This window comes from Martes martes (genome assembly GCF_963455335.1).
Source record: "Martes martes genome assembly, chromosome: 8".
Classification (NCBI taxonomy): Eukaryota; Metazoa; Chordata; class Mammalia; order Carnivora; family Mustelidae; genus Martes; species Martes martes.
Window position 1 is genome coordinate 136,957,330 of NC_137895.1, and position 26,742 is coordinate 136,984,071.

General features: G+C 37.1%; 1 protein-coding gene across 2 annotated transcripts in view; it reads left to right on the top strand.

Annotated features, from left to right (window-relative positions):
• PRKCQ (protein kinase C theta) overlaps nt 1-26,742 on the top strand; it is a 177,252-nt gene that overhangs the window by 85,901 nt on the left and 64,609 nt on the right. For both annotated transcript variants that reach the window (XM_080812404.1, XM_080812405.1), the window contains exons 11-12: nt 1,225-1,385; nt 4,645-4,818. In XM_080812404.1, the coding sequence (XP_080668530.1) occupies nt 1,225-1,385; nt 4,645-4,818 (335 nt within the window). The remainder of the gene's footprint in view (nt 1-1,224; nt 1,386-4,644; nt 4,819-26,742) is intronic.

Genomic DNA, 26,742 nt, shown 5'->3' on the forward strand with positions numbered 1-26,742 from the left:
ATTACTATAACTTTACATAGAACAATTTTTGAGCATTCCCAGACTCAAAAAAAAAATCACCTTGGGCTTTTCTAATAGCTTAGAACACATACTGCTAGCTGAGGCACAGCATACTTGACATCAAGCACAGATGCTCACACAGTTCAAAACTCTGGATGCTGGATGCTGAGGTGCTGAGTGCAGTTCCCGGGGAAGGGACTGGGTGGTACCACTCTCGATGTTCAGGTGTGCTGCCTCTTGCCAGCTTGCTGGCAAACCAATGAAGGATATTATTTGTACTTTTCTTTTTTCTGAAAAAGAGAAAATCCTCTCCAGATTTTTTTTTTCAGCTAACAAAACCAGGTAATAATGTAGATCTTTCATGAAAACAAAGTGGCAAACGTGAACTTTCAAAAACCTGGGGGATGCCTGTAAACCCTTGGGTTTAGGGAGAAGAGGAAAGGTAAATCTGGAGATTGAAAATAAAAGAAATGTCATTATTCCATCCAGAAAAAGGAAATTTATGTGATGTGATAGAGGTGCTATTGTAAAATGGCCATCGTATCACAATATATAAATGTATCATGCAAACAATACCAAAAACTAATGATGTACTGTGTGGTGACTAACATAACATAATAAATATATATAAATGCATCAAGTCAACATGTTGTACACCTTAAATTAACATAATATGATGTGTCAAATATATTTCAATAAAAAAGAAGAAATGTTATAAAGGGTTGGGAGAAAGAGTCCAAAAAAAGTTTTCTGTACTTCCTCTGGCATTGGGTGAGGAATAAATTGGTTGCCTTGAATACAGTGAGGGATGATGCAATTCAGATCTCCATCAGTCTGCTTTCCATTTCCTCATCCCTCACTTGCAACATCACATGTTGCCACTGTGCCTGTGAGCCATGCAAGTAGCTGAGAACCCTTTTTTCCTCAAATTTGGTTAAAATCTCTATTTGCCCATGATTTGACATGATTTAAAGTGCTCCTTTGTTTTGCATATTTGATCTTTTGCTAATTAGAATATGTTTCTTAACCTGAAATTTCTCCCAGTCTGTTGAGTAGATAAGAGATAAGAGTCCATGCCCCAAATGTCAGACTCACAGGGACTGCCTCCTCCCCATTTTTGTGGATGGAGCCTCAGAGTGGGAAGTGGAAGAGTGTTCTCACAATAACTAGAATGATCCTCCATTGTTTCTTGTTTACTTTTAACTGCTAGCTTGCTATTTTCAGAGCCTCAGGGAATCTCTTGGGAATCTCCTTTGGATGGGATGGAGAAAATGTGCCATCGTCCAGAACCTGAACCGAACATAGAAAGACCATCTGTACATATGAAACTAAAAATCGAGGATTTTATCTTGCACAAAATGTTGGGGAAAGGAAGTTTTGGCAAGGTATGATACTATAGAATTCTACAAACCAACTTACAGAAATTGAAAAGCAAAGCTCCTAAACTCGTGGGACTAGAAATGGTCATGGGGGTGGAGAGGACACTCCTGTGCATTTTTTTGCCAGGATAGAGAGGGGTCTGAGTAAAAAGGAAACCCAGGAACTCTAGGAAGTAGTGGCCTCTGCTTCCTGGGAATCATTGTTCCCAAGACATTTTGTTTCAAAGATGTACATCCCACACAATTATGAGTTTGGTATATTTGGACATCAAGGAAATGAAAAGCTGCCTCAGCCAGTTTCTATTTCTTACAGGTTTTTTGGTTTTCGTTTCTCTTTGGCTCTCTTCTCGAACTTGGAGTGTTGTTTTACTTTGAATGCAATTTTTTTTTCTCTATCAAATGTCCTATCTGTTTTAGTTTGCTAGGACAAATGTAACAAAGTATCACAGACTGAGGGACTCAAACAACAGAAATTTATTTTCTTATCATTCTGGAGGTTGGAAGTCTAAGACCTATGTGTTGATAGAGTTGTTTCTTCTGAAGTCTCTCTCTTTGGCTTGTGTATGGCCGTCTGCTCCCTGTGTCTTCACATCAGTCCTCTGTGTATCTGTGTCCTAATCTCCTCTTCTTATAAGGACACTAATCATGCTGGATTAGAGCCCACCCTAATGAACTTATTTTAACTTGATTACCTCTGTAAAGACCCTGCCTCGAAATACAGTCACATTGTGAGGAACAGGGGTTAAGGACTTCAGCATGTAAATATTTCAGAGGGGACACAATTCAGTTCATAACAAAGCTGTAGCTTGAGAGTCATGAGAAAAGTTTCATGGGGAAAGTCCCTTCTCTAAATCCTTCCTGCCACACACTCGAGTTATGGGCTGTCTCTGTCAGTCACAAAGGACAAAAGGAAAAGGAGGAAGATGACACAATTTACGATCAACTATCAGTGATGGAAAAAAAATTTCAAGCTAGTGAATGTAAAGAGGGATGATGTGAAACGTGAGCCTTGAGATTATTCTAGATATTAAGGCTATCTATTATATTAATGACACTCTCAGTTTTATTCTTGGATGAAACTCCTAGGAAAATTTTAGCCAGAGACGACTTCTATGAATTTGTACATCCAAAGCCAGCATTATGCTCCACACCTGCTCACCAGACTTTGGCTGGGAAACTCACCCAGTTTATTTAATAATAAACTAAAACACAACTGAGCATCACCACAGCTGAATCACATTATCCTCCAACTGGGTTTGGATTTAAACACCACTGCATTGCTTTTGGCAAAATCTGTTCTGCCCTGCAAACTAGCTGATCTCCATTAATTCTTTTAGTTCATTTCCACAATAATATGAAACACAGCAGGCTCATTTGGTGTTAATCTGTGTAATAGGCAATTTTATAGCTAGTCTTCATTATAATTTAGCATCAATTAATGCGCAATTATAACCTGTTACCAAAAATTGAAAGCCCATTATAGAGATGGAAATTGCCTTTTCAGCTTCTTAGTTTATGGCTGGTTTGGGGATGTTTTATTGGAAGAAACAATTACCAAAAGAGCACTCTTAATTGTTAATGAAATGTTTATGTTTCTTTGTTCCCACATGGGTTCCTATATTTGAACAAGGTTAATAAGAAAGACATTAGGTTAAACCTACAAGCCTTCATAAAATATCCCAAGGGACAATTGAGAGACTCAGGTATCCTCTGTTCTATGTCCAAAGCAATATGCCCCTTGCCATCAGGACCCTGAATCCCTACAGACTGAGAAGACTGAAACGTGGGACCCAAAGAGAGGAGGGCAAAGCACCAAAGCAAAATGGGACAGTCATATTTCCCTTTCTTACAACCCTGAGAATACTCTAAAATTTGTTTTCCTTCTTTCTTTTGGCTCTAGATAGGAAGTATGGTTTCTCAGCAAAATGGTAGCCTCTGTATATTCTTATTCTCAATTTACTTTGAGGTCCAGAAAAAAAAAATAGCATTGTTTTCTGGGAATATGCACATTATCCATTCGCCTGCAATATTATCTAAGTCCTATGCCCTCTATCAAGCCAGCTACCCCAAAGCTATGTATCTGCACCATATTATTTTAAATATAGACACATACATTTTCAGTACTGGTTTGGTGTCATTGACTTTGACATTCCCTAAAAGTCAAGAAACAAATGACAAGTATTCTTAATAACTGTCATTTCAAGAGCATTTTATAGTTTCCAAATCACTTTCCCATGTGGTAGTCATTTGATTTTCACAATGGTCCTACAAGTTGGTGAATGTCATGACAATTATCTCTTTTACACATTTAGGAAACCAGAGCCCAGAGAGGTTAATTGGTTTGCCCACATTCCCACAGCTAGTAAATGTCTATGAAAAGAGACCCAAGCTGGAGTTTTCTGTTTCCAAATGCCATGTCCTCACAACTGTCAGTCATCTGTTGCTGCATCATTTGCAAAAGCAAAAGTTGTAGAAACTCTCCATTATATGCCATCTGGTGTCCTTTCATATAAGATTCGTGAAATCAAGTAAAAAAAGTAAATTTGGAATTAAGTTTTTTCCACTGAGTAGCTCCATGAATTTGACCAAGTGAAGTTACTCTTTAAACCCAGTTGTTTTTTTTTGTTTGTTTGTTTGTTTGTTTATTACTATCTGTCTTCTGGAGAGTCCTGAGCTAAGAATTAGGTAAGAAGCAGAGTATGTGACACACAGTAGGACCTAAAAATGGCATTAGTGCCTATGCCATCAGATGAAATGGTGTACACTCTTTAAGCATATAAGGAAAATTCTATTCCCCTGTATTCTTTTTTTTTCACCTTGAAAAACTGGGTGAAATTTAGAGCTAAGTTTTATGCTCATTTGCACTGATGTTTCAAGTGTAATCCAATCCTCCTCTCTGCTACTTGCTCTTGGCTTCCTTCAGTATGCACTTAGTTTCTGGGAATTTATATTATGAATTTACTCAGGTCCCTGGGCAGACAGATCATACTTTTTTAAACAGAATTCTTCCAGGACTGACAATAACTCATCCAATTGTACATTAGTTTTGTGGAACCCTTTGAAAGGTACAAAGCAAGTGTGAAACTACTAGGTAATATTCTAAAATCAGTGAAATGCTCTATTTTGTATCTGTAAAGGGGATAGAGGAGGATTGGAGAGGAAATTCTCTTCTCAGCCAACACAGATCTCTCTCAGGACTTTGTCCTTTTTTAATGAGTATGAGATCAAATTCTAAAATAAAGTTACTTCTTACCTTTCCTTCTAGGTCTTCCTAGCAGAGTTCAAGAAAACCAATCAGTTTTTCGCAATAAAAGCCTTAAAGAAAGACGTGGTTTTGATGGACGATGATGTTGAGTGCACAATGGTAGAGAAGAGAGTTCTCTCCTTGGCCTGGGAGCATCCGTTCTTAACGCACATGTTCTGTACATTCCAGACCAAGGTAAGGCTTGGACAACCCTTCATCCACCTCTCACCCAGCAAACCTGGAGATCTAAGCAGGATGCCCCTATGGCTTCCTCATTAGGAGACACGGGGAATTGTCTCCATAGTTTTCTTTACCTTTCTGCTCACCTTCCATTCATCCAAATGAGTTTCTTCTCCAAACACCACTGATCTATTATTTCTAATTTTTAACATAGTTGGTTGGGAAAGGGCTTTACTTCTGGGTTTGTCTATTTGATTGTGTTTTAGAATTTTATTTATATAACAAGGATTCTAAGCAGCTTGTGACTTGCTTGATGAAGCAGAGCTTTGTGAGGGCAAAGACATGATACTTGTTTGTTCATCTACTGTATATGTATTTGAATAGACAAAAGTTGGACAGTAGATCAAAATGCGTGTGCACTATTATATTCCCTCATGTGGCCAGCAGAGACGCAGGCTTACAGTGGGCCTGAGCGGTGAGGTAAAAGGGTGAATTCTGTCAAAAGGTTCTCTTATTCTGGGATGATTCTCTTCCTGATCTCCTTATTCCTTAAAAAAAATGTTCTAATTGCCTGTTTTTTGAGATGTCCTGACTTAGTCAGATCTCGCATGTCAAACAGAATAACCAACTAAATACCACAGGTGAGTGTAAAAAGCAACAATTGAAATGAATGATGATTTGCTGTGGGAAAATTTTGGAAGTTGCCTTTCTGAGGGAATGACAGCTACCTTTGCACACTAGTGAAAGATATTAGATAACATAAATGAACTATTCACTTTTCTGGGGTATTGTTATTTATAGGAAAAGTTATTCATTGGCTTTCTACCTCCAAAGAACCCAGCTGTTGGGATGCCAGGTTCCTCAGGAGATTCTGAAGAATAGTTATTTGCCTGTTACTTATTATTATTTTTGTTGAAGTGTAATTGACATACAATATTCTATTAGTTCCAAGTGTACATCATAGTGATGCAGTATTTTTATACAATACAAAATGGTCCTCCTGAAAAGTGTAGTTACCATCCACCACCATGAAGAGTTACTACAATATTAACTATATTTTCTGTGCTAAATATTATATCCTGTGACTGACTTATCTTATAACTGGAACTTTATATCTCTTAATACCCATCACCTATTTCAATCACCCCTTGAACCCCTCCTCACTCAGGTGACTCACAGTTTATTTCCTGTATCTGTATGTCAGTTTCTGGTTTGTTTGTTTTATTAGATTCTACTATAAGTGAGATCACACAGTGTCTTTGTGCGTGTGACTTATTTCACTTAGCATAATACCCTCTGGTTTCATCCATGTTGTCACAGATGGTTTCATACAAACTTCAGAATTCTTTGTCCTAGTTCTGCGAAAAATACCATTGGTATTTTGATTGGGATTATATTGATTCTGTAGATACCTTTAGGTAGTACAGACATTTTAATAATATTAATTCTTCCAATCCATGAACATGGTATATCTTCAATTTCTGTTGTCTTCAGTTTCTTTCACCAGTGTCTTACGGTCTCCAGAGTACAGATTTTTCACCTTCTTGATAAAATTTATTCGTAGGTACTTTATTCTTTTTTTTTTTTTAATTAAATTTTTTATTTATTTTCAGCGTAACAGTATTCATTGTTTTTTCACCACACCCAGTGCTCCATGCATTCTGTGCCCTCCCTAATACCCACCACCTGGTTCCCCCACCCTCCCACCCCGCCCCTTCAAAACCCTCAGGTTGTTTTTCAGAGTCCATAGTCTCTCATGGTTCACCTCCCCTTCCAATTTCCCTCAACTCCCTTCTCCTCTGCATCTACCCTTGTCCTCTATATTATTTGTTATGCTCCACCAATAAGTGAAACCATATGATACTTGACTTTCTCTGTTTGACTTATTTCACTCAGCATAATCTCTTCCAGTCCTGTCCATGTTGCTACAAAAGTTGGGTATTCGTCCTTTCTGATGGAGGCATAATACTCCATAGTGTATATGGACCACATCTTCCTTATCCATTCATCCGTTGAAGGGCATCTTGGTTCTTTCCACAGTTTGGCGACCGTGGCCATTGCTGCTATAAACATTGGGGTACAGATGACCCTTCTTTTCACTACATCTGTATCTTTGGGGTAAATACCCAGCAGTGCAATTGCAGGGTCATAGGGAAGATCTATTTTTAATTTCCTGAGGAATCTCCACACTGTTCTCCAAAGTGGCTGCACCAGTTTGCTTTTTAAATCAATCTAGATATTTCATAATATTAACAGACTAGAGAAAAAAGTTACACGATTACTTCAATTGATGAAGAAAAGGTATTGACAAAATTTAACATATGTTCATGATAAAAAGCCCTCAGGGAAAAAAAAAAAAAAAAAGCCCTCAGAATATTGGAAATGGAGGAGAATTTCCTCTGTTTGATAAAGAACATCTAAAAATAATCCAGAGCCAGCCTTATACTTAGTGGTAAAAGACTGAAAGCTTTCCTAAGATTGAGAAAAAGAGGAGGATATTCACTCTCACCAGTCTTATTCAACATAGTGCTAGAAGTTCTAGCCAGTGCATTCAGACAAGAAAATTGAGGGGAAAAAAAAAAAAAAGACATGCAGATACAGACCAGAAAGGAAGAAATAAAACTGTCTGCATTTGCAGATGACATGATTGCTATATATAAAGCTTTTTCTGCATCAATTGAGAGGATCATGTGGTTCTTCTCTCTTGTAAGTGGGATTGCTTTCTTAATTTCTTTTTCTGATAGTTCATTTTTAGTGTATGGTAACCCACGCAACCACTTTCTGTATGTTAATTTTGTATCTTGTAACTTTGCTAAATTCATTAACTAGATCTAGTAGTTTTTTGGTGGAGTCTTTAGAGTTTTGTGTATATCATACCTCATCTGCAAATAATGACAGTTTTACTCTTTTCCAACTTGAATGCCTTTTACTTTTTTTTTTTTTCCTTTCCTTATTGCTCTGGCCAAGGGTTCCAATACTATGATGACTAAAAGAAGTGAAAATGGGCATCCTTGTCTTCTTCCTGATTTTAGAGGAAAAGCTTAGAGCTTTTTACTATTGAGTATGATAGTAGCTGTGGGTTGGTCAGATATGGTCTCTATTATGTTGCGGTATATTACTTTTATACCCAGTCTGTTGATCATTTTTTTTTCTGTTGATCATTTTTATCCTAAATGGATGTTGAGTTTTGTCAAATACTTTTTCTGTATCTATTAAGATATCGTGATTCTTATCCTTTGTTCTGTTAATGTGGTGTATCACATTGATTTATGGATGCTGAACTATTGTTGCCTCCCTATAATAAATCCCAGTTGAGAGTGGTGAATGATCTTTTTAAAAAAAAAAAAAAAGATTTTATTTATTTATTTGACAGACAGAGATCACTAGTAGGCAGAGAGGCAGGCAGAGAGAGAGGAGGAAGCAGGCTCCCTGCTGAGCAGAGAGCCCGATGCGGGGCTCCATCCCAGGACCCTGGGATCACGACCCGAGCCGAAGGCAGAGGCTTTAACCCACTGAGCCACCCAGGTGCCCCGGTGAATGATCTTTTTAACGTGTTATTGAATTCAGTTTGCTAAAATCTTGCTGAAGATTTTTAATCTATATTCATCAGGGATATTGGCCTGTAATTTTCTTTTTTGTGTGTGGTGACTTTGGTTTGATTTCAGGGTAATGCTGACCTTGTAAAATGAAGTATGCCTTCCTTTTCATTTCTTCTTTGAATGATTTGAGAAGGATAGGTACTAGCTCTTCTTTAATGTTTGGTAGAATTCACCAGTGAAGCCATCTGATCCTATACTAGTTATTTTGGAAGAGTTTTTAAATTACTGGTTCATCTTTAAAATTGGTCTATTTAGATACTCTGTATCTTCATGAATCAGTCTCAGAATGTTGTATGTTTCTAGGAATTTATCCAACTCCTCTAGGTTTTTCAATTTGTTGGTGTATAATTCCTCATAGTACGTTCCTATAATCCTTTGTGTTTTTGTGGTCAGTTTGTAATTTCTCTAATTTCTGATTTTATTTTGGCCCCTCTCTTTTTTCCTAATGAATCTGGCCAGAGATTTATCAATTTTATCTTTTCAAAGAACCATACTGTGATTTCTTTTATCTTTTTTTTTTTAAAGGATTGATGGATTAATCGGTTGATTGAGAGAGCATGAGAGAGGAGAGTAGGAGAGGGAGAGGGAAAAACAGGCTCCCTGGGAGCCTGATACAGGGCTTGGTCCCTGGGATCATGACCTGAGCCAAAGGCAGATGCCTAACCCACTGAGCCACCCAGGTGCCCCAGTATCTTTAATCTTTCCTATAGTTGTGGTTTTTTTTAAGCCTGTCTTCCACTTATTTCCATTATGATCTTTGTCATTTACTTCCTTCTACTAACTTGCAGTTTTGCTTTTTTCTAGTTCCTTTATTTGTGAAGTTAAATTGTTTATATCAGAATTTTTCTTGTTTCTTAAGGTCGACCTGTATTGCTATAAACTTTTCTCTTAGAACTTCTTCAGGGAAAATCACATAAATTTTGGAAAGTTGAGTCTCCATTTTCATTTGTTTCTAGGTATTTTTTTAAAGATTTTATTTATTCATTTGACAGAGAGATCACAAGTAGGCAGAGCAGCAGGCAGAGAGAGAGGAGGAAGCAGGCTCCCTGATGTGGGGCTCGATCTCAGGACCCTGGGATCACAACCTGAGCCGAAGGCAGAGGCTTAACCCACTGAGCCACCCAGGCGCCCCTCTAGGTATTTTTAAATTTCCTCTTTTATTTCTTTGTTGCCCCATTGGTTGTTTAGTAGCATGTTGTTTAGTCTCCATGTTTTGTGTGTCTTCCACTTTTCTTCACATAATTGCTTTCTAGTTCCATACTGCTGTGGTGGAAAATATACTTGATATAATTTCATTGCTTTTGAATTTGTTGAGACTTCTTTTGTGGCCTATCATATGATTTATCCTGTAGAATTTTCCAAGTGCACTTGAAGGGAATGTGTATTCTGTTGTTTGGGATTAAATTTTCTGAACTATCAATTAAGTCAATCTGGTCTAATGTGTCATTTAATGTCAGTGTTTTCTTACTGCTTTTCTGTCTGGATGATGTCTTCATTGAGATAGGTGGTATATTAAAGTCCCCTACTCTTACTGTATTGTTTCAATTGTATTGCTATCAATTTCTCCCTTCTGTCTGTTAATATTTGCTTATTACGTGTAGGTGCTTCTATGTTGGATGCATAAATATTTATGAATGTTGTATCTTCTTCTTGGCCTGATCCCTTGGTTATTATTTAATGCTTTCTGTGTGTATGTGTGTGCTTTCTAACAATCTTTGTTTAATGTCTGTTTTGTCTGATAGAAGTATTGCTCCCTCCCTTCACTTTCAGTCTTCATGTCTTTAGATCTGAAGTGAGTTTCTTGTAGGCAGTACATCAGTGGGTCTTATTTTTCTACCCATTCAACTATCCTATGTCTATTGATTGGAGCATTTAGTCCATTTACATTTAAATTAATTATCGATAGGTATGTACTTCTATCTTGTTGACTGGTTTTCTGGTTGCTTTTGCAGTTCTTTTTTCTCTCTTCTTTTGGCATCTTCCCTTGTGGTTTGATGGTTTTCTTTAGCGTTATATATGGGTTCCTTTCTCTTTACTTTGTGCATACCTATTGTAGGTTTTTGGTTTGTCAGTACCATGATATGTGTGTGTATATACCCTATCAGCATATATATATATATATATATATGTGTGTGTGTGTGTGTGTGTGTCCATGTACTTAAAGTTGATAGTTGCTTAAATTTATACACATTCTGAAAATACATACTCCATCTTGTTTTTGATGTCATATTTTATACCTTTATTTTGTGTATCCCTTAACTACTTATTGTAGTTATAATTGATTTTACTATTTTGCCTGATCAACTTCCATACTAGCTTTTTAAATGGCTGATCCACTGCCTTTACTATAAAATTACCTTTGCAAGGGAGATTTATTCTTTAATATATTTTCTTTTTTTAATTTTAATTTCAATTTTCAATTGAAATGTATTTGACATACAGTATTATATTAGATTCAGGTGTACAACATAGTGATTTGGCAACTATACACATTATGAAATGCTTACAATAAGTGTAGTTAGCATCTGTCACCACACAAAAGTATTATAATATTAACTGTATTCCCTACACTGAACTTTTTATCCCTGTGACTTATTTTATAACTGAAAATTTGTACTTCTTAATCTCGTTCACTTATTTTGCCCATCTGTACAACTCCTCACCTGAGGCAAGTACCAATTTGTTCTCCGTATTTATGAGTCCTTTTCTGTTGCTTTTAGTTTATACATTTGTTTTCTTTTTAGTATTCTTTTTAGTATTTAGTATTATATTTTTATAATATAATATAATATTATAATATATATATAATATAATATTATATTATATTATATTATATTATATTTTTAGTATATACAGTGAAATCATATAGTATTTGTCTTTCTCTGTCTTCTTTCACTTAACCTAACACCTTCTAGGTCCATCCATGTTGTTGCAAATGGCAAAATCTAATTCTTTATTTGGCTCATATTCAATTTTACACACACACACACACACACACACACACACACACTTCTTTGGCATTTATCTCTTGACAGACACGTAGGTGGCTTCCACATCTTTGCTATTATAAATAATACTGCATTGAACATGGGGGTACATGTATCACTTTGAATTAGTGTTTTCTTTTTCTTTAGGTGAATACCCAGAAGTAGAATTCCTAGATCATATGGCACTTCTAATTTTAATTTTTATATCCTTTATTTTTAATGACTACACCAATTTATGTTCCCACCAACAGTGCCTGAGGGTTCCCTTTTCTCTCCACCCTTAACAATGCTTGTTCTTCCTTTCTTTAAATTTGAGCATTGCTGACACACAAGGTTACATTAGTTTCTGTTGTTATTTCACGTCTTTTTAATACTAGCAATTCTAACAGGTGTGAGGTGGTATCTCATTGCGGTTTTGATTTGCATTTCCCTGAGAGTTAGCAGTGTTGAGCATATTCTCATGTGTCTGTTGGCCATCTGTATTTCTTCCTTGGAAAAATGTTTGTTCAAGTGCTCTGCCCATTTTTTAACCAGATTGTTCTGTTGCTGTTGTTGTTGTTTTGGTGTTGAGTTCTTTCTGTATTTTGGATAATAAGCTCTTAGTGGATAATCGTTTGAAATAACTTCTTCCATTCAGTAGGTTGCCTTTTTGTCTTGTTGGTGGGTTCTTTCACTGTGCAAAAATTTTAAAATATGATGTGGTCCAAATATTTACTTTTGCTTATGTTTTCTTTGACTAAGGAAACAGATCCAGAAAAATATAGCTAAGGCAGCTCTCTAAGATTTTACTGCTTATGTTTCTTCTGTAGGACTTCTTTGGCTATGGGTTTTATAGTAAGATTTTAATCTACTTAAAATTTTTATGTGTGTATGGTATAATAAAGTGGTCTAGTTTCTTTTTTTCTTCTCTTTTTTCTGGCACATAATCATCCAGTTTTCCAAATACCATTTATTGAAGACAGTGTATTTTACCCTTTGTATATTCACGCCACCTTTGTCAGAGATAATTGACAATCTAAGCATGAGTTTATTTCTAGCCTCTTTCTTCTGTTCCACTGATACATATGTCCAGTTTTGCACTGTACCATAATGTTTTGATTACTTTAGCTTTGTAGTGTAGTTTGAAATCTAGGGTTGTGTTACTCCTAGCTTTATTCCTCTTTCTCAAGATTGCATTGGCTATTTGAGGTCTGTTGTGGTGCCATATAAATTTAGAATTATTGTTGTAGTTCTGTGAAAACTATTTATATTTTCATAGGGATTACATAGTAGATTGATTTGGGTAGTACAGACATTCAGTCAATATTAATTCTTCCAATCCATGAACATGGAATATCTGTCCCTTCATTTATGTCATCTTCAGTTTCTTTCATCAGTGTCTTATAGGTTTTCAGAATACAAATTTTTTCCTCTTTGGTTAAATTTATTCCTAAATATTTTAAGCTTTTTGATGCAATAATAAATGAGATTGGTTTCTTAATTTTTTATGTTAATTTATTGTTAGTGTATAAAAATACAACTGATTTCTGTATATCAATTTTGTATTTGGTAACTCCACTGAATTCATTTATCCTGTAGTTTTTTAGTGTAGTAATCACAGTTTTATATATATAGTATCATATATCTTCAAATACAGTTTTATTTCTTCCTTACAAATTTGGACGGCTTTTATTTTTTTTATCTGTTTGCTATTGCTAGGATTTCCACTGTGTTGAATAAAAATGGAAAAAATGGATATCCTTGTCTTGTGCCTGGTCTTGCTTTAATCCTGATCACCAATGAATGGTGATGTTAACTGTATATCTGTCACAAATGGTTTTTATTATGTTGAGGTATGTTCCCTCTAAGTCCATTTTGTTGTGTTTTTATCATAAACAGATGTTACATTTTGTCAAATTATTTTTCTGCATCTATTGAGATGATCATATGACTTTTATCCTTGATTTTATTATCGTGATGTATCACATTGATTGATTTGCTGGTGTCAAACTGTCTTGAGCCTCTGGAATAGATCCCACTTGATCTTGCTGAATAACCCTTTTATATATTATTAAATATGGTCTGCTAATATTTTATTGGAGATTTATGCATCTGTGTTTATCAGAGATATTGGCCTATATTTGTCTACAATTTCCTTTTGCAGTTTCTTTGTCTGGTTTTTGTGTAAGAGTAATGGTGGCCTTGAAGAATAAATTTGGAAGCATTCCTCCCTCTTCTGTTTTTTGGAATATTTTTAGAAAGATAGGTATTAATTCTTTAAATATTTGGCAGAACTCACCAGTGAAGCCATCTGTCTGGTCCTGGACTTTTGTTTGTTGCAAGTTTTTTTTTTTTTAAATTACTAATTCAGTTTCATTACTAGTAATTTGTCTGTTCAGATGTTGTATATCTTCATGATTCAGCTTCATAGAATTGTGTATTTCTAGGACTTTTATCCATTTCTTTTAGGTCATCCAATTTGTTGGCGTATAATTTTGTGTAGTAATCTTATAATACTATCAATTTCTGTGGTGTTAATTATACTTCTCTTTCATTTCTGATTTTATTTGAGTTCTTTCTCTTTTTTTTCTTGGTGATTGGCTAAAGGTTTATCAATTTTGTTTATTTTTTTCAAAGAACCATCACTTAGTTTCATTAATCTTTTCTATCGTGTTTTTAGTCTCTATTTCATTATTTCATTTATTGCCTATCTGATCTTTATTATTTCCACCCTTCTACTAACTTTTGGCTTTGTTGGTTTCTTATTTTCTTACTTCTTTATGTATAAAATTATATTGTTTATTTGATTGTTTTTGCTGTTTCTTGAGGTATGTCTGTATCACTATAAACTTCCCTCTTACAACAGCTTTCTCTGTGTTCCAGAGATTTTGAACCATTGTGTTTCCATTTTCATTTGTCTCCATGTATTTTTTAATTCCCTCTCTGATTTATTCATCTATGCATGGGTTGTTTAGTACCATGATGTCTAGTTTCCATGTGTTCGTGTTTTTTACAGTTTTTGCTTTTAATTGATTTTTAGTTTCATACTGTTGTTGTGGTCAGAAGAGATGTTTGATATAATTTCAGTACTCAAAATTTATTGAGACTTGTTTAATGGCCTTACATGTCATTTATCCTAGACGGTGTTCCATGTACACTTGAAAAGACTGTGCATTCTGCCCTTTTGGATGGACTATTCTATTTATATCTATTAAGTCAGTCTCATCAAGTGTGTTGTTCAAACCCATTGTTTTCTTATTGATATTATCTGGATGATTTATCCATTTATGTAAGTGGGTATTAAAGTCCCTTATTATTATTGGGTTTCTTTCAATTTGTCCCTTTATGTCTGTTAATATTTATGTATTTAAGTACTCTTGTGTTGGGTGTATAAATACTTAAAATTGTTATATCCTCTTGTGGATTGAAAGCTTTTATCATTATGTAATGCCCTTCTTTGTCTCTAGTTAGTATTTGATTTAAAGTCTATTTTATCTTATATAAATAATGCTACTCCAGCTTTCTTTTCATTTACATTTGCATAGAATATTTTTTTTTCCATAACGTCACTTTCAGTCTGCATATGTCTTTCTTTAGGTGGAAATAATGTTCTTATAGGCAGCTAACAGATGAGTCTTGGGTTTTTTGTTTTGTTTTGTTTTAATTCATTCAGTCACCATGTCTTTTGATTGCTGCATTTAGTCCATTTAAAGTGTTTGTCGATATGTATACTTATCACCATTTTCCTCTTTTTGTGTGTGTGGTTCTCTTTCTTCTCTTATTCTAAGCTTTTTATTTGATGACTTTAGTATTATACTGGGATTCCTTTCTGTTTACTTTTTGTGTATCTATTATAGGTTTATCATTTGGGTAGATCATGAGGCTTCTATATAACGTTCTGCGTTATAACATAGTATAGCAGTCTATATTAAGTTGATCACTTAACTTCAAACATATTTAAAAGCACTACATTTTTGCTTCCCCCACCATATTTTATGTATATGATGTCATGTTTTACATTTTTCATTTTGTGAATTTCTTATCTAATTTCATAGATATAATTAATTTTACTTTTTAACATTCATACTACATTTTGCTTTTACCATTGAAATTTTCCTTTCATAGATTTCTTGCTTCTAGTTTTGGCCTTCAATTTTCTGCTTAATCCACAGCCTTTAACATTTCCTGTAAGGCTGGTTTAGTGGTGGTGAGCTCCTTTAAATTTGGTTTGTCTGAAAAACTCTCTCTTCTTCAATTCTGAATTTGCAAAATAGAGTATTCCTTTTTTTTTAATAAGAAAAAATCATTTATTTGTTAAATGAGGAAGGAATTTGTTAAATAAAAAGGAAATAGATAAAACCAGATAAAATATTTGAGTATTCTTGATTGTAGTTTGTTTTGTTTTGTTTTGTTTTTTTAAGATTTTATTTTTTTATTTGCGAGAGAATGAATGAGAGAGAGCATGAGAGAGGAGAAGGTCAGAGGGAGAAGCAGACTCCCCAAGGAGCTGGGAGCCCGATGCGGGACTCGATCCTGGAAGTCCGGGATCATGACCTGAGCTGAAGGCAGTCGCTCAACCAACTGAGCCACCCAGGCGCCCTGATTGTAGGTTTTTTACCTTGAGAACTTTCAATACATCATGCCACTTTCTTCTGGTCTGCAAAGTTTCTATTGAAAATCAGCTGACAGCCTTATGGGGTTTCTCTTGTATGTAACTGTTTGTTTTTCTCTAGCTTCTTTTAAGATCCTTTCTTTCTTTCTTTTTTTTTTTAAGATTTTATTTGCCAGAAAGAGAGAGAGAGAGAGAGAGAGAGTACACACAAGCAGGCCGAGAGGCAGGCAGAGGCAGCGAGAGAAGCAGGTTCCCTGACGAGCAAGGAGCCCGATGCGGGACTCGATCCCAGGACCCTGGGATCATGACTTGAGCTGAAGGCAGCGGCTTAACCAACTGAGCCACCCAGGCGTCCCTAAGATCCTTTCTTTATCTTTAATCTTTGAAAATTTTAATTATCAGATGTCTTGGTGTGATGCTTCTTAGGTTAATCTTTTTGGGGCTTTCTGTGTTTCCTGGACATCTGTTTCCTTTCCCAGGTTATGGCACTTTTTAGCTATTATTTCTTCAAATACATTTTCTACCTCTTTTCTCTCATCTCCCTCTGGAACCCTTATAATATGATTGTTAGTACACTTTATGTTTTCCCATATGTCCCCACCTAAACTCATTTTTTTAAGGTTTTTTTTTTTTTTCTTTTTGCTCTTCAGCTGGGGTGTTTTCCACTACCTTGTATTCCAGATTGTTGATTTGTTTCTCTATATTATCTAATTAGTGTTGACTCCCTCCAATGTGTTTTTCAATCCAGTTATTCTTAAATTCTGATTGGTTCTTTTTTTTCACATTTTCTACTTCTGCTGAAGTTCTGAGTTCATCCCCTCTTCTCTAGTCCAGTGAGCATCTTTGTGATGTGTTTTGACCTCTTTATCAGAAACATTTATCTCTGTTTCATTCACTTCTTTTTCTGAGCTTTTGCTTTGTTCTTTCACTTGCAACATATTCTTCTGTCTTCTCATTTTGTCTGACTCTGTAGGTTTGTTTCTATGTATTAGGTAAGTCAAGCATGTCTTCTGATCTTAAAAGTGGTGGTGTTATGATATAGGTATCCTGTGAAGCCTGGTAGCAAAATTCTTCATTGTTTTCTAGAATCAGGGGGAACAGGGTGTCCCCTCCGTGGACTGAATGCACCCTCCTTTTGCGACTGGTCCAAAACTGCTGCTGGTTGATGGGGTTGGTGCTCATCCCAGGTATCAGCAATGACAGGCTATGACTAATGCGGGAACACTGGTAGGTAGAGCTGACTCCTGGCACGGCAGGCTGAGAAGCCCAGCTAGAGCTGCTGCAGGTGTCCTTATGGGTGTGGCTAGCCCTATCATACCTGGTCTACTGCAACTGCTAAGGGTGTCCTGGTGGGCAGGGATCCCCCTGTGCTAGAGCAGTCACCTCGCAGAGTCACCAGTCTCTGCTGGGGCTGTCTGCTAGTGTGGTAGATATAGTCACTTTGGGGGCTATGTCAGTGCTGATCAAGCTGCCCACCAAGTGTGGTTGGGTGGAGGAGCTTCTTTGGAGGGGTGTCTGCTGGGGTGAACAGAACTAGCAGGGTAGATGATAAGTGTCAGAACTGGATCCTACAAGTGTCTGGTTAGCTAGGCTGAGGAAGGCCAAGAAAAATGGTGCCTGCCAGGACTTCTCCTTCTGGAGAAAGCTCCCACAGATCCCTCACCCTCCAGCACGTGTCCTAAAATGAGTCAATATAAGGAGGTTTTTAGATTCTGCCTCTGTACTATATCTCAAACCAAGTGCTGTAGTACACTGGCCCTTTGAGGGTGGGCTCTCCGTTTCCTATAGCCCTCCATCTCTCCCAGAGTTAAGCCCCACTGATTTTCAAAGTTCCTGGAGTTAAGCCCTGCAGATTTTCAAAGCCAGACGTTATGCGGGTTTGTCTTCTAGGTACAGGTACCCAGGGCTGGTGTGTGCCCGATGTGGGGCTTAATCCCTTCATTCCTCAGAGAGAACCTCAGCACTTGTGATATCCCTCCCACTTGTGGTTTGCCACACTGAGGGTTTAGTTCCTGACCTCATCTCTGCCTCTTCTACCCTTCTCAGTGTGGCTTCCTCTTTATGTCTTTCGCCGTGGAAGAGCTGCACTGTTAGACTTCAGGTCTTTCTGAGTGAGTTGCATCACTTGAGTTGTTGGGCTCTGCGTGATCATGTTGGGTGGAGGGTGGAGGTGAGCTCAGCATTTCTAGTTATGACCTCTTCTCTTCCACTAAAGACAATCTTTTAACATTTCTTGTAAGGCCAGTATAGTGATAAATTCCTTTAGTTTTTCTTGTCTGAGAACTTATTTATCTCTCCTTCAGTCTGAATGATAATCTTGTTGAGTAGAGTATTCTTAGTTCAAAGTTTTTCCTTTTTAGCCCTTTAAATATATCCTGACGCTCACTTCTAGCCTGCAAAGTTTCTGCTGAAAAAATCAGCGTCATCTTGTATACTGAATGTGTCTGGTAGCTTTGGCAGGCCAGCTAAAGCTGGAGCAGGTGCAATCTTGGGGGGGTCCCAGGGCATGCTATATTTGGGTCATTTGAGGGATGGCTGGATCTAGAGCTGGTATGGCCAACACTGTCCCAAGGCATGCTTCCCTTGGGCTGCCTTGGCAGGACAGCTGGAGCTGAAGTAGTGGGCTGGGTGCACTGGAATGAGCTTTACCGTAGCCATCTTGATTAAACACGTGGATTGGGGGCAGGCTGGGGAGTGGTCTTGAGATATACCACACCCAGGCTACCTTGCACAACAGCAGTGTTGTAGCAGGTGCAAGCTGGAGGATCCCAGTGTGAACTGCAGTCACCCTGGAGTGATGGCTAGAGCTTCAGGAAGCAAAGGCTGAGGGCCCTGGGGCATACTTTGCTGGGGCTGCCTTGGTGAGATGGCTTGATCTGGGGCAGGTGTGGGCAGGGGTACCTGGGGGCACATGGTATTGAGACTGTCTTGGGGGACTGTTGGAGCTGGTGTGGGCAAGGGGCCTGGGGCTCATTGGGGTAGCCCTAATAGGCTGGCTGGAGCACGTGGACCCTTCTCCTGTCTATGCTATCAAGGTAGAGAGTGAACATGAACAGTGGCACTTGCTGGCATCTCCAGCCCTAGATAAAGTTCCAGCAGTTTCCCTCCCCTTGGCAGACACTCTAGGGTTTGTAAATGGATTTCTTTCACTTACAATCTAGTTGCCTTTAAATCAGATATTTTTGCTGTGCCACAGACAAGTGAGTATGCACCAGCCTCTTGGTGATATCCCTGTATACTGTAGGTTACTGTATCAGGAGTAGGGTTCCCATCATTACCGCATCTCTATCCCTCCTGCCCTTCTCTGTGTGGCCTCTCTTTTGTTTGTTTAGCAAACCTGTTCAATTAGCCCTCGGTTCTTTTTCTGGAGGGATTGCTTTATATGTAGATATAGATTCATTATGTCAAGGGAAGGTGAGTTCAGGACTTCCTGTGCCACCATCTTGAACGGACCCTATCCATTTATTATCTATCAGGGCCACTAGTTTAAATCTTGAAAGGCTTTTAAAGCTTGGTATGAGGGGACTATGACATGTGAAGTGTACAAATACGGCAAGGCCATTTAGGAAGCCGTGGAGAATGAAAATAGCTGTGGGCTTGGCTCCTCAAGCAGTTTAGTCCCAACTCAACCATTTATCATCTGGGCTCTGAGCTCCCTTCCTCCCCTGCATGGGGTAGAGTAAGAATGACTGTGTAAAAGGGTTGTAGAGGTATAAACCAGGTACCACATGTGAAATCACAGTGCTTGGGATCTAAATGTGCAAAACAATACTGGTTGAATCTAAACCTGAATCTGAGGGAGGCTCAAAAAAAAATTTTTTTTTAATTTTTTTCTGTGATACATCAAGATAACTTTGTACATCATTCAGGTTATGACATAAATTATTGGTATCAGTCTAGTAGAAATCAAGATTATGAGAAGTTGTCTTAGCAGGAGGGAATGGCTTTTTATTCTTTACTTTTACTAATATTTTTCCATTTTAAAAATATTTATATTTTCTATGTCTCACATGAAAGTCCAGAGGGTTTAAAATTGCATGGTCCCTCTTGGTATCAAATGCAGTCTGAATGCCACCCACCTTCACACTACTGGATTTTAAGCCCATATATTCTGTCCATATTTCCCACTGCTTACATTCCCCAAAAATGTAAAAATAGGAAAATCCACAATCAAGTTTTATCTACAAGAAGAATTGTCATATGTCTTTTTACTGTACTAACAAGTCAATTAAAAATTATTAGAATCAAACTAATTATTCATGGAACCTTGAAAAACATTCATTTCACAGCCTACTTTCAAAGATTACTGTGTAATTCAAATTTTTTATTGTGGACCTACTATTTGTAAGTTCTCTAGGTTTCCCCCAAATAGGCAAGACTCTAAAACTGTATGAGGACTAAATCACAAAGCTATTTCCCTTTCCTACCTAATTCTAATTAGTAAACAGAAAACAAAGTCCTACCTAACTTGGAAAAATATTCCACTTTCTTTCTTAATATATCATTAACAATTTGATACACTATTAATTTTCTTGATAAAACAATTTTAAAATTATATACATTAGAAACTATCTCCAGATATTAAGATTGTCTAAATGTGAAATAATGTGTCAGAATTTGCCATGGGGTCGGGGGGGAGCGTGTGAGTGGTGCAGTCATTTAAGCATCTGATTCTTGTTTTTAGCTCAGTTCTTTTTTTTTTTTTAATATTTTATTTCTTTATTTGACAGAGAGATAGAGAGAGAGAGAGAGAGATCACAAGTAGGCAGAGAGGAAGGTGGAGGGAGAGGGGGAAGCAGGCTCCCTGCTCAGCAGAGAGCCCGATGTGGGGCTCAATTCCAGGAGATCATGACCTGAGCTGAAGGCAGAAGCTTAACCCACTGAGCCACCCAGGCGCCCTTCAGCTCAGGTCTTGATCTCAGGGTCATGAGATCTAGCCCTGTGTTGGGCTCCAAGCTCAGCAGAGTCAACTTGAGACTCTCTCCCCCTCTGCCCTCCTCCTACTCTAATATAAATAAACCTTCAAAAAGAAAAAAAAAAAAGAAAAAAGGAATTGCCACTGGCTGCTGGTAACAGGGACCTGGCTTCACTGAGCTGCAAGTGTCTGTCTTCATCTAGAAGGAGTGAGGCATGTGCAGTTCAGAGCATCGTGTCATCAGCGATCCAGGCACCATCTGCTTCCTGTTCCATCATCCACAGCACTTTGCTTCCATCCCCAGGGGTACTCCTTAGTCCGACATGGTTGCTGGAGCCCAGCCCTCACAACCATGGTCCAGTCAGGAGGCTGGAGCAAGAGGGAGAGGATAGAACAACCCCATGCTCGCTCCTTCTTTATTAATTCACTTTTCCATAAGACCATAAAAAACTGTTTACATTTTTTGACTCTTTTATAGCTGCAAGGAAAGCTATAAACTTGGTCTTTCACTTAGGCATACTGCTACCGAGAATATTTTTTTTTCCTAAGGTAGGCAACAAGCCCTCTCTGCCCCAATAAATATATTAAAATAGAAAAATAGGTAAAAACTACCTTCACTGAAGATCTGTTGGTTCTAGGTAGCTTCCTAAGGACTTTAAATATATTATGTCATTGAATTGGATATTGTTATAAACCTCATTTTACTTATCATAAAACTGAGGCTAAAAAAGATGAACTTTGCCTAAGACCATTCAGCTGGGAACTGGGAAAAATGTGCAATCTTACTTTTGTCTCTGTGTCCAGATATCGGCCTCCTGTGTGTTCATACATGTAAATGTCTTGGCAACATGTCATCTCTGTAATAACTAAACATATACTTACAGGGAAGAAAAAACACAGAAAAATAATATTCCTGTCTATATTAGCACAAAAAAAAGATCAATAATTCAAGTATCCAAAATTTCTCTGATCTATCTCTGATAACACTATGGAAGAATAAGGGGGGTTAGTTACAAAGTTAGTTTGGTAAGGAAAGATGCATCTAACAATGTGAGAATGGCTTTATTTTCCTTTTTTTTTTTTAAGTTGAAATACAGCTGACACACAATGGTACATTAGTTTCCATTGTACAACATACCAATTCAACAAGTCTATGCATTACGCTGGGTTTTATCTGTCACCCCACATAACATTAACAAAACCACGGACTACATTTCCCAATGCTAACCTTTCATCCTTGTGACTTTTTCTTTCTATAACTGAAAGCCTGTACCTCCCACTGCTCTTCACCCATTTTGCCCATTATTCCCCTCTCTTCTGGTAACCAACAGTTTGATTCTCTGTATTTATGAGTCTGTCTCTGCTTTTGTTTTTTTAGATTCCACACAAAGTGAAATCATATGGTATTTGTCTGACTTATTTCACTTAGCATTACATTTTTTGGATTCATCCATGTTGTCATGAATGTCAAGATCTCACTCTTTTTTACATCTGAATAATATTCCATTCTGTGTATGTATATGCCACTTCTTTTTTCAAGTTTCTATTTTAATTCCAGTTAGTTAACATCACAATATTATATTGGTTACAGATGTACAATAGAGTGATTCAACAATTCCATACATCACTCAGGGCTCCTCATGACAAGTGCATTCCCTAATCCCCCTCATCCATTTAGCCAACCCCCCGCCACCGCCTCTCCTCTGATAACCATCAGTTTGTTCTCTATAGTTAAAAGAGTCTGTTTCTTGGTTTGTCTCTGTCTCTCTTGTTTTTTCCCTTTGCTCGTTTGTTTTGTTTCTTAAATTCCATATGTGAGTGAAATCATATGGTGTTTGTCTTTCTCTGACTGACTGACTTCACTTAGCGCCATACCCTCTAGCTCTATCCGTGTCCTTGCAAATAGCAAGATCTCTTTCTTAATCCATTCATCGGTCAGTGGACACTGGGTCTACTTCCACATCTTGACTTTTGTGGGTAATTCTGTGATAAACATAGGGGTGCATACGTCCCTTTGGATGAGTGTTTTTGTAGTCTTTGGGTAAATACCCAGCAGTGTGATTGCTGGATCATAAGGTTGTTCTATTTAAAACTTTTTGAGGAACCTCCATACTTGTTTTCCATGTTACATTTCTACGCTTCAATTTACATTTCTACCAACAGTGCGTGAGGGTTCTTTTTACTCCACGTCATTGCCAGAACCTGATATTCCCCATCTTTTTGACAATAGCCATGCTGATAAGCATAAGGTGATATCTCGCTATGGTTTTGATTTTCATTTTCCTGATGATTAGTGATGTTGAGCATTTTTTCGTGTGTATGTTGGCCACCTTTATGTCCTTTTGGGAAAATGTCTATTCAGGTTCTCTGCCCATTTTTTAATCAGATATCGGGTTTGGGTGTTGAGTTGTATAAGTTCTTTATATATCTTGGATGTTAACCCCTTATATATCATATCATTTGCCCTCTAAACCCACGTTGTTGAGAGGTTTTTATCAAGAATAGACGTTGAATTTTGTCAAATGGTTTTTTTTTTTTTTTCTGTATCCATTGAGATAATCATATGATTTCTATCCCCTTTAGAGGACATCATGTGCAAAAGGGTTGCCTTTTCATTTTGTTGATGGTTTCCTTCACGGTGAAAAAGCTTTTTTATTTTGGAGTAGGCCCAGTTGTTTAATTTTGCATTTGTTTCCCCTGCCTGTGGAGACCTATCCATAAACATGTTTCTAAGACCAATGTCAAAGAAAATATCGCCTATGTTTTAGAGATTGTGATTACAGAACTCACACTGAAGTCTGTAGTCCATTGTGAGTTTACTTTTGTGTGTGGTGTAAGAAAGTGGTCTAGTTTCATTCTTTTGCAGGTAGCTGTCCAGTTTTCCAAGAACCATTTATTGAAGAAACTAACTTTTCCCTGCAGTACATTCTTGCCTCCTTTGTTATAGTTTGCTGGGTGTTTTTTGTGTGTGTGTTGTTGTTTTTTTAATTACTGGTGCAATTTCCTTGCTGGTAATTGGTCTATTCAAGTTGTCTATCTCTTCCTAATTCAATTTTTTTAAAGATTTAATGAATTTATTTGACAGAGAAAGAGAGAGAGAGCACAAGCTGGGGGATTGGCCAGCAGAGGGAGAGAGAGAGAAGCAGGCTCCCTGCCAAGCAGAGAGCCAGATGCAGGACTTAATCCCAGGACCCTGGGATCATGACCTGAGCTGAAGTCAGGTGATTAACTGACAGCTACCCCGGTGCCCCTGATTCAATTTTTGAAGATTATATGTTTCTAGGAATTCATCCATTTCTTCTGGGTAGCCCAATTTTTGGAATATAATTTTTCATAATATTCACTTACTATCTTTTATACTTCTGTGGTGTTGGTTGTTATTTCTTCCCTTTTATTTCTTACTTTATCTAAATACTCTCTCCTTTTTTTTTTTTTTTAATGAGTCTGGCTAAATGTTGATCTATTTTGTTGAACTTTTCAAAGAACCAGCTCCTGATATCATTGATCTGTTATCTGCTCTATTGACTTTTTAGTTTCTATTTTTTTTTTTTTTTTCTGGTCTAACCTTTATTATTCCCTTCCTTCTACTAGTTTCGGGTTTCCTTTATTCTCCTTATAGTTCCTTTAGATGTAAATTTATTTGAGATTTTTCTTGCTTTGTTAAGTAAGCCGGTATTACTGTAAACTTCCCTTAGAACAGCTTTTCCTATATATCAAAAAATTGGGACCGCTGTGTTTTCGTTTTCATTTGTCTCCATGTAGTTTTTTTATTTTGTCTTTGATTTCTCAGTTGACCCACTCATTGTTTAGTGACATGTACTTGTTTGCCTTTCAGGTTTTTTCTTGTGGTTGATTTCTAGTTTCATAGTGGTGTGGTCAGAAAATATGCATGGCGTGACTGCTCTCTTTTTTAATTTGTCGAGACTTGCTTTTGTGGCCTAATATTTGACCTGTTCTGGAGGATGTTCCATGTGCAACTGAACAGAATGTGTTTTCTGCTGTTTTAGGGTGGAAGGTTCTGAATATATGTTAGATCCATGTGGTCCAATGTGTCATTCAAAGTGACTGTTTCCTTGTTGATTTTCTGTTTGGAAGATGCATCCATTGGTGTACGTGGGATTGAAGTCCCCTGCTATGACTATGTTACTATCAATTACTTCCTTTGTTTTTATTATAGCTGCTTTATGTGTTTGGGTGCTCCTATGTTGGGTGCATAAACATTTATAATTATTTTGTCTTCTCGTTGGTTTGTGCTGTTTGATTATGTAGTATCCTTCTTTGTCCCGTGTTACAGCCTTTGTCTTAAAGTCTGTTTTCTCCAATATAAGTATTGCTACTTCCGTGTGCATGATAAACTGTTTCTCCACCCCTTCCCTTGCAGTCTCTATGTCTTTAGGTCCGAAATGAGTCTCTTCTAGGCGACATACAGATGGGTCTTGTTTTTTTATGCACCTTATGTCTTTTGATTGGAGCATTTAATCCATTTACATTCAAAGTAACTATTGATATGGGTGTTCTTATTGCCATTTTGTTACTTGTTTTGTGGTTGTTTTGGTAGTTCCTCTCTGTTTTTCTCTTGATAGCTTCTCTCATGATTAGTTGGCTTTCTTTAGCGGGATATTCAGGTTCCTTTTTATTTTTTTGCGCCTCTGTTACTGTTTTTTGAGTTGCGGTTACCATTTACTTTATATAGAACATCTTCAGCATGTAGCAATCGATACTAAGCTGATGGTCTCTTAACTTTGAACTTGTCCTTTTCTCCTCTCCCGTCCACACTGCAGATATTTGTTATCCTATTATACATCCTTTTATTCTGTGCTTCTCTTAACTGATTTTTCAGATCACTCTCTGGTTTACTCGGATGTGAGTGATATTTAGTTGTTACCATGGGAACTAGGGTCCCTCTACTCTGCCATCTTCCCAAGTTCCTCCCTCGTCCTGTACTTTTGTTTATTGGGAGATTTTTGATAACAGATTCAATCTCATACTAGTAATTGTCCTGTTCATATTTTTTTATTTCCTTTTGATTCGGTTTTGGAAGATTACATGTTTCTAAATTTATCCATTTCTCCTAGGTAGTCTAATTTCTTGGCATATAATTTTTCATAACAGTCTTTTAAAGATTTCATTTATTTGTTTGACACAGAGACCGCAAGCAGGCAGAGAGGCAGGCAGAGAGAGAGGGGGAAGCAGGCTCCCCGCTGAGCAGAGAGCCCGACACAGGGCTGGATCCCAGGACCCTGAGATCGTGACCTGAGCCGAAGGCAGAGGCTTAACCCACTGAGTCACCCAGGCGTCCCTTATAGCAGTCCTATAATCTTTTTTTTTTTAAGTCCTATAATCTTTTATTTCTGTGCTGTCAGTTGTTTGTTTTTTTTCATTTCTGATTTCATTTATTTGAGTTCTCTTTTTTCTTGTAGAATCTAGCTAAAGCTTTATCAATTTTTTTTATCTTTCCAAAGAGCCAGTTTGGTTTCACTGACTTTTTTTCTATTTCTTTGAGTCTCTATTTCTCATCTGATCATTATTTCCTTCTTCTTACTAAATTTGGGCTTTGTTCTTCTTTCTCTAGTTCCTGGTATAAGGTTAGATTGAGATTTTTATTTCTTGAGGTAGGCTTGAATTCTATAAATTTGCCTCTTAGAACTGCTTTTGCTGAGTTCCAAAGATTTTGGCTTATTGTATTTTCATTTGTGTACATGTACTTTTTGATTTCCTCTTTGATTTCTTCATTGACTCGTTGTAGCATGTTGTTTAGTCTTTGCATATTTGTGCTTTTTCCATCTTTTAATTGATTTCTAGTTTCATGCTGCCATTGTCAGAAAAGATGCTTGATATGATTTCACT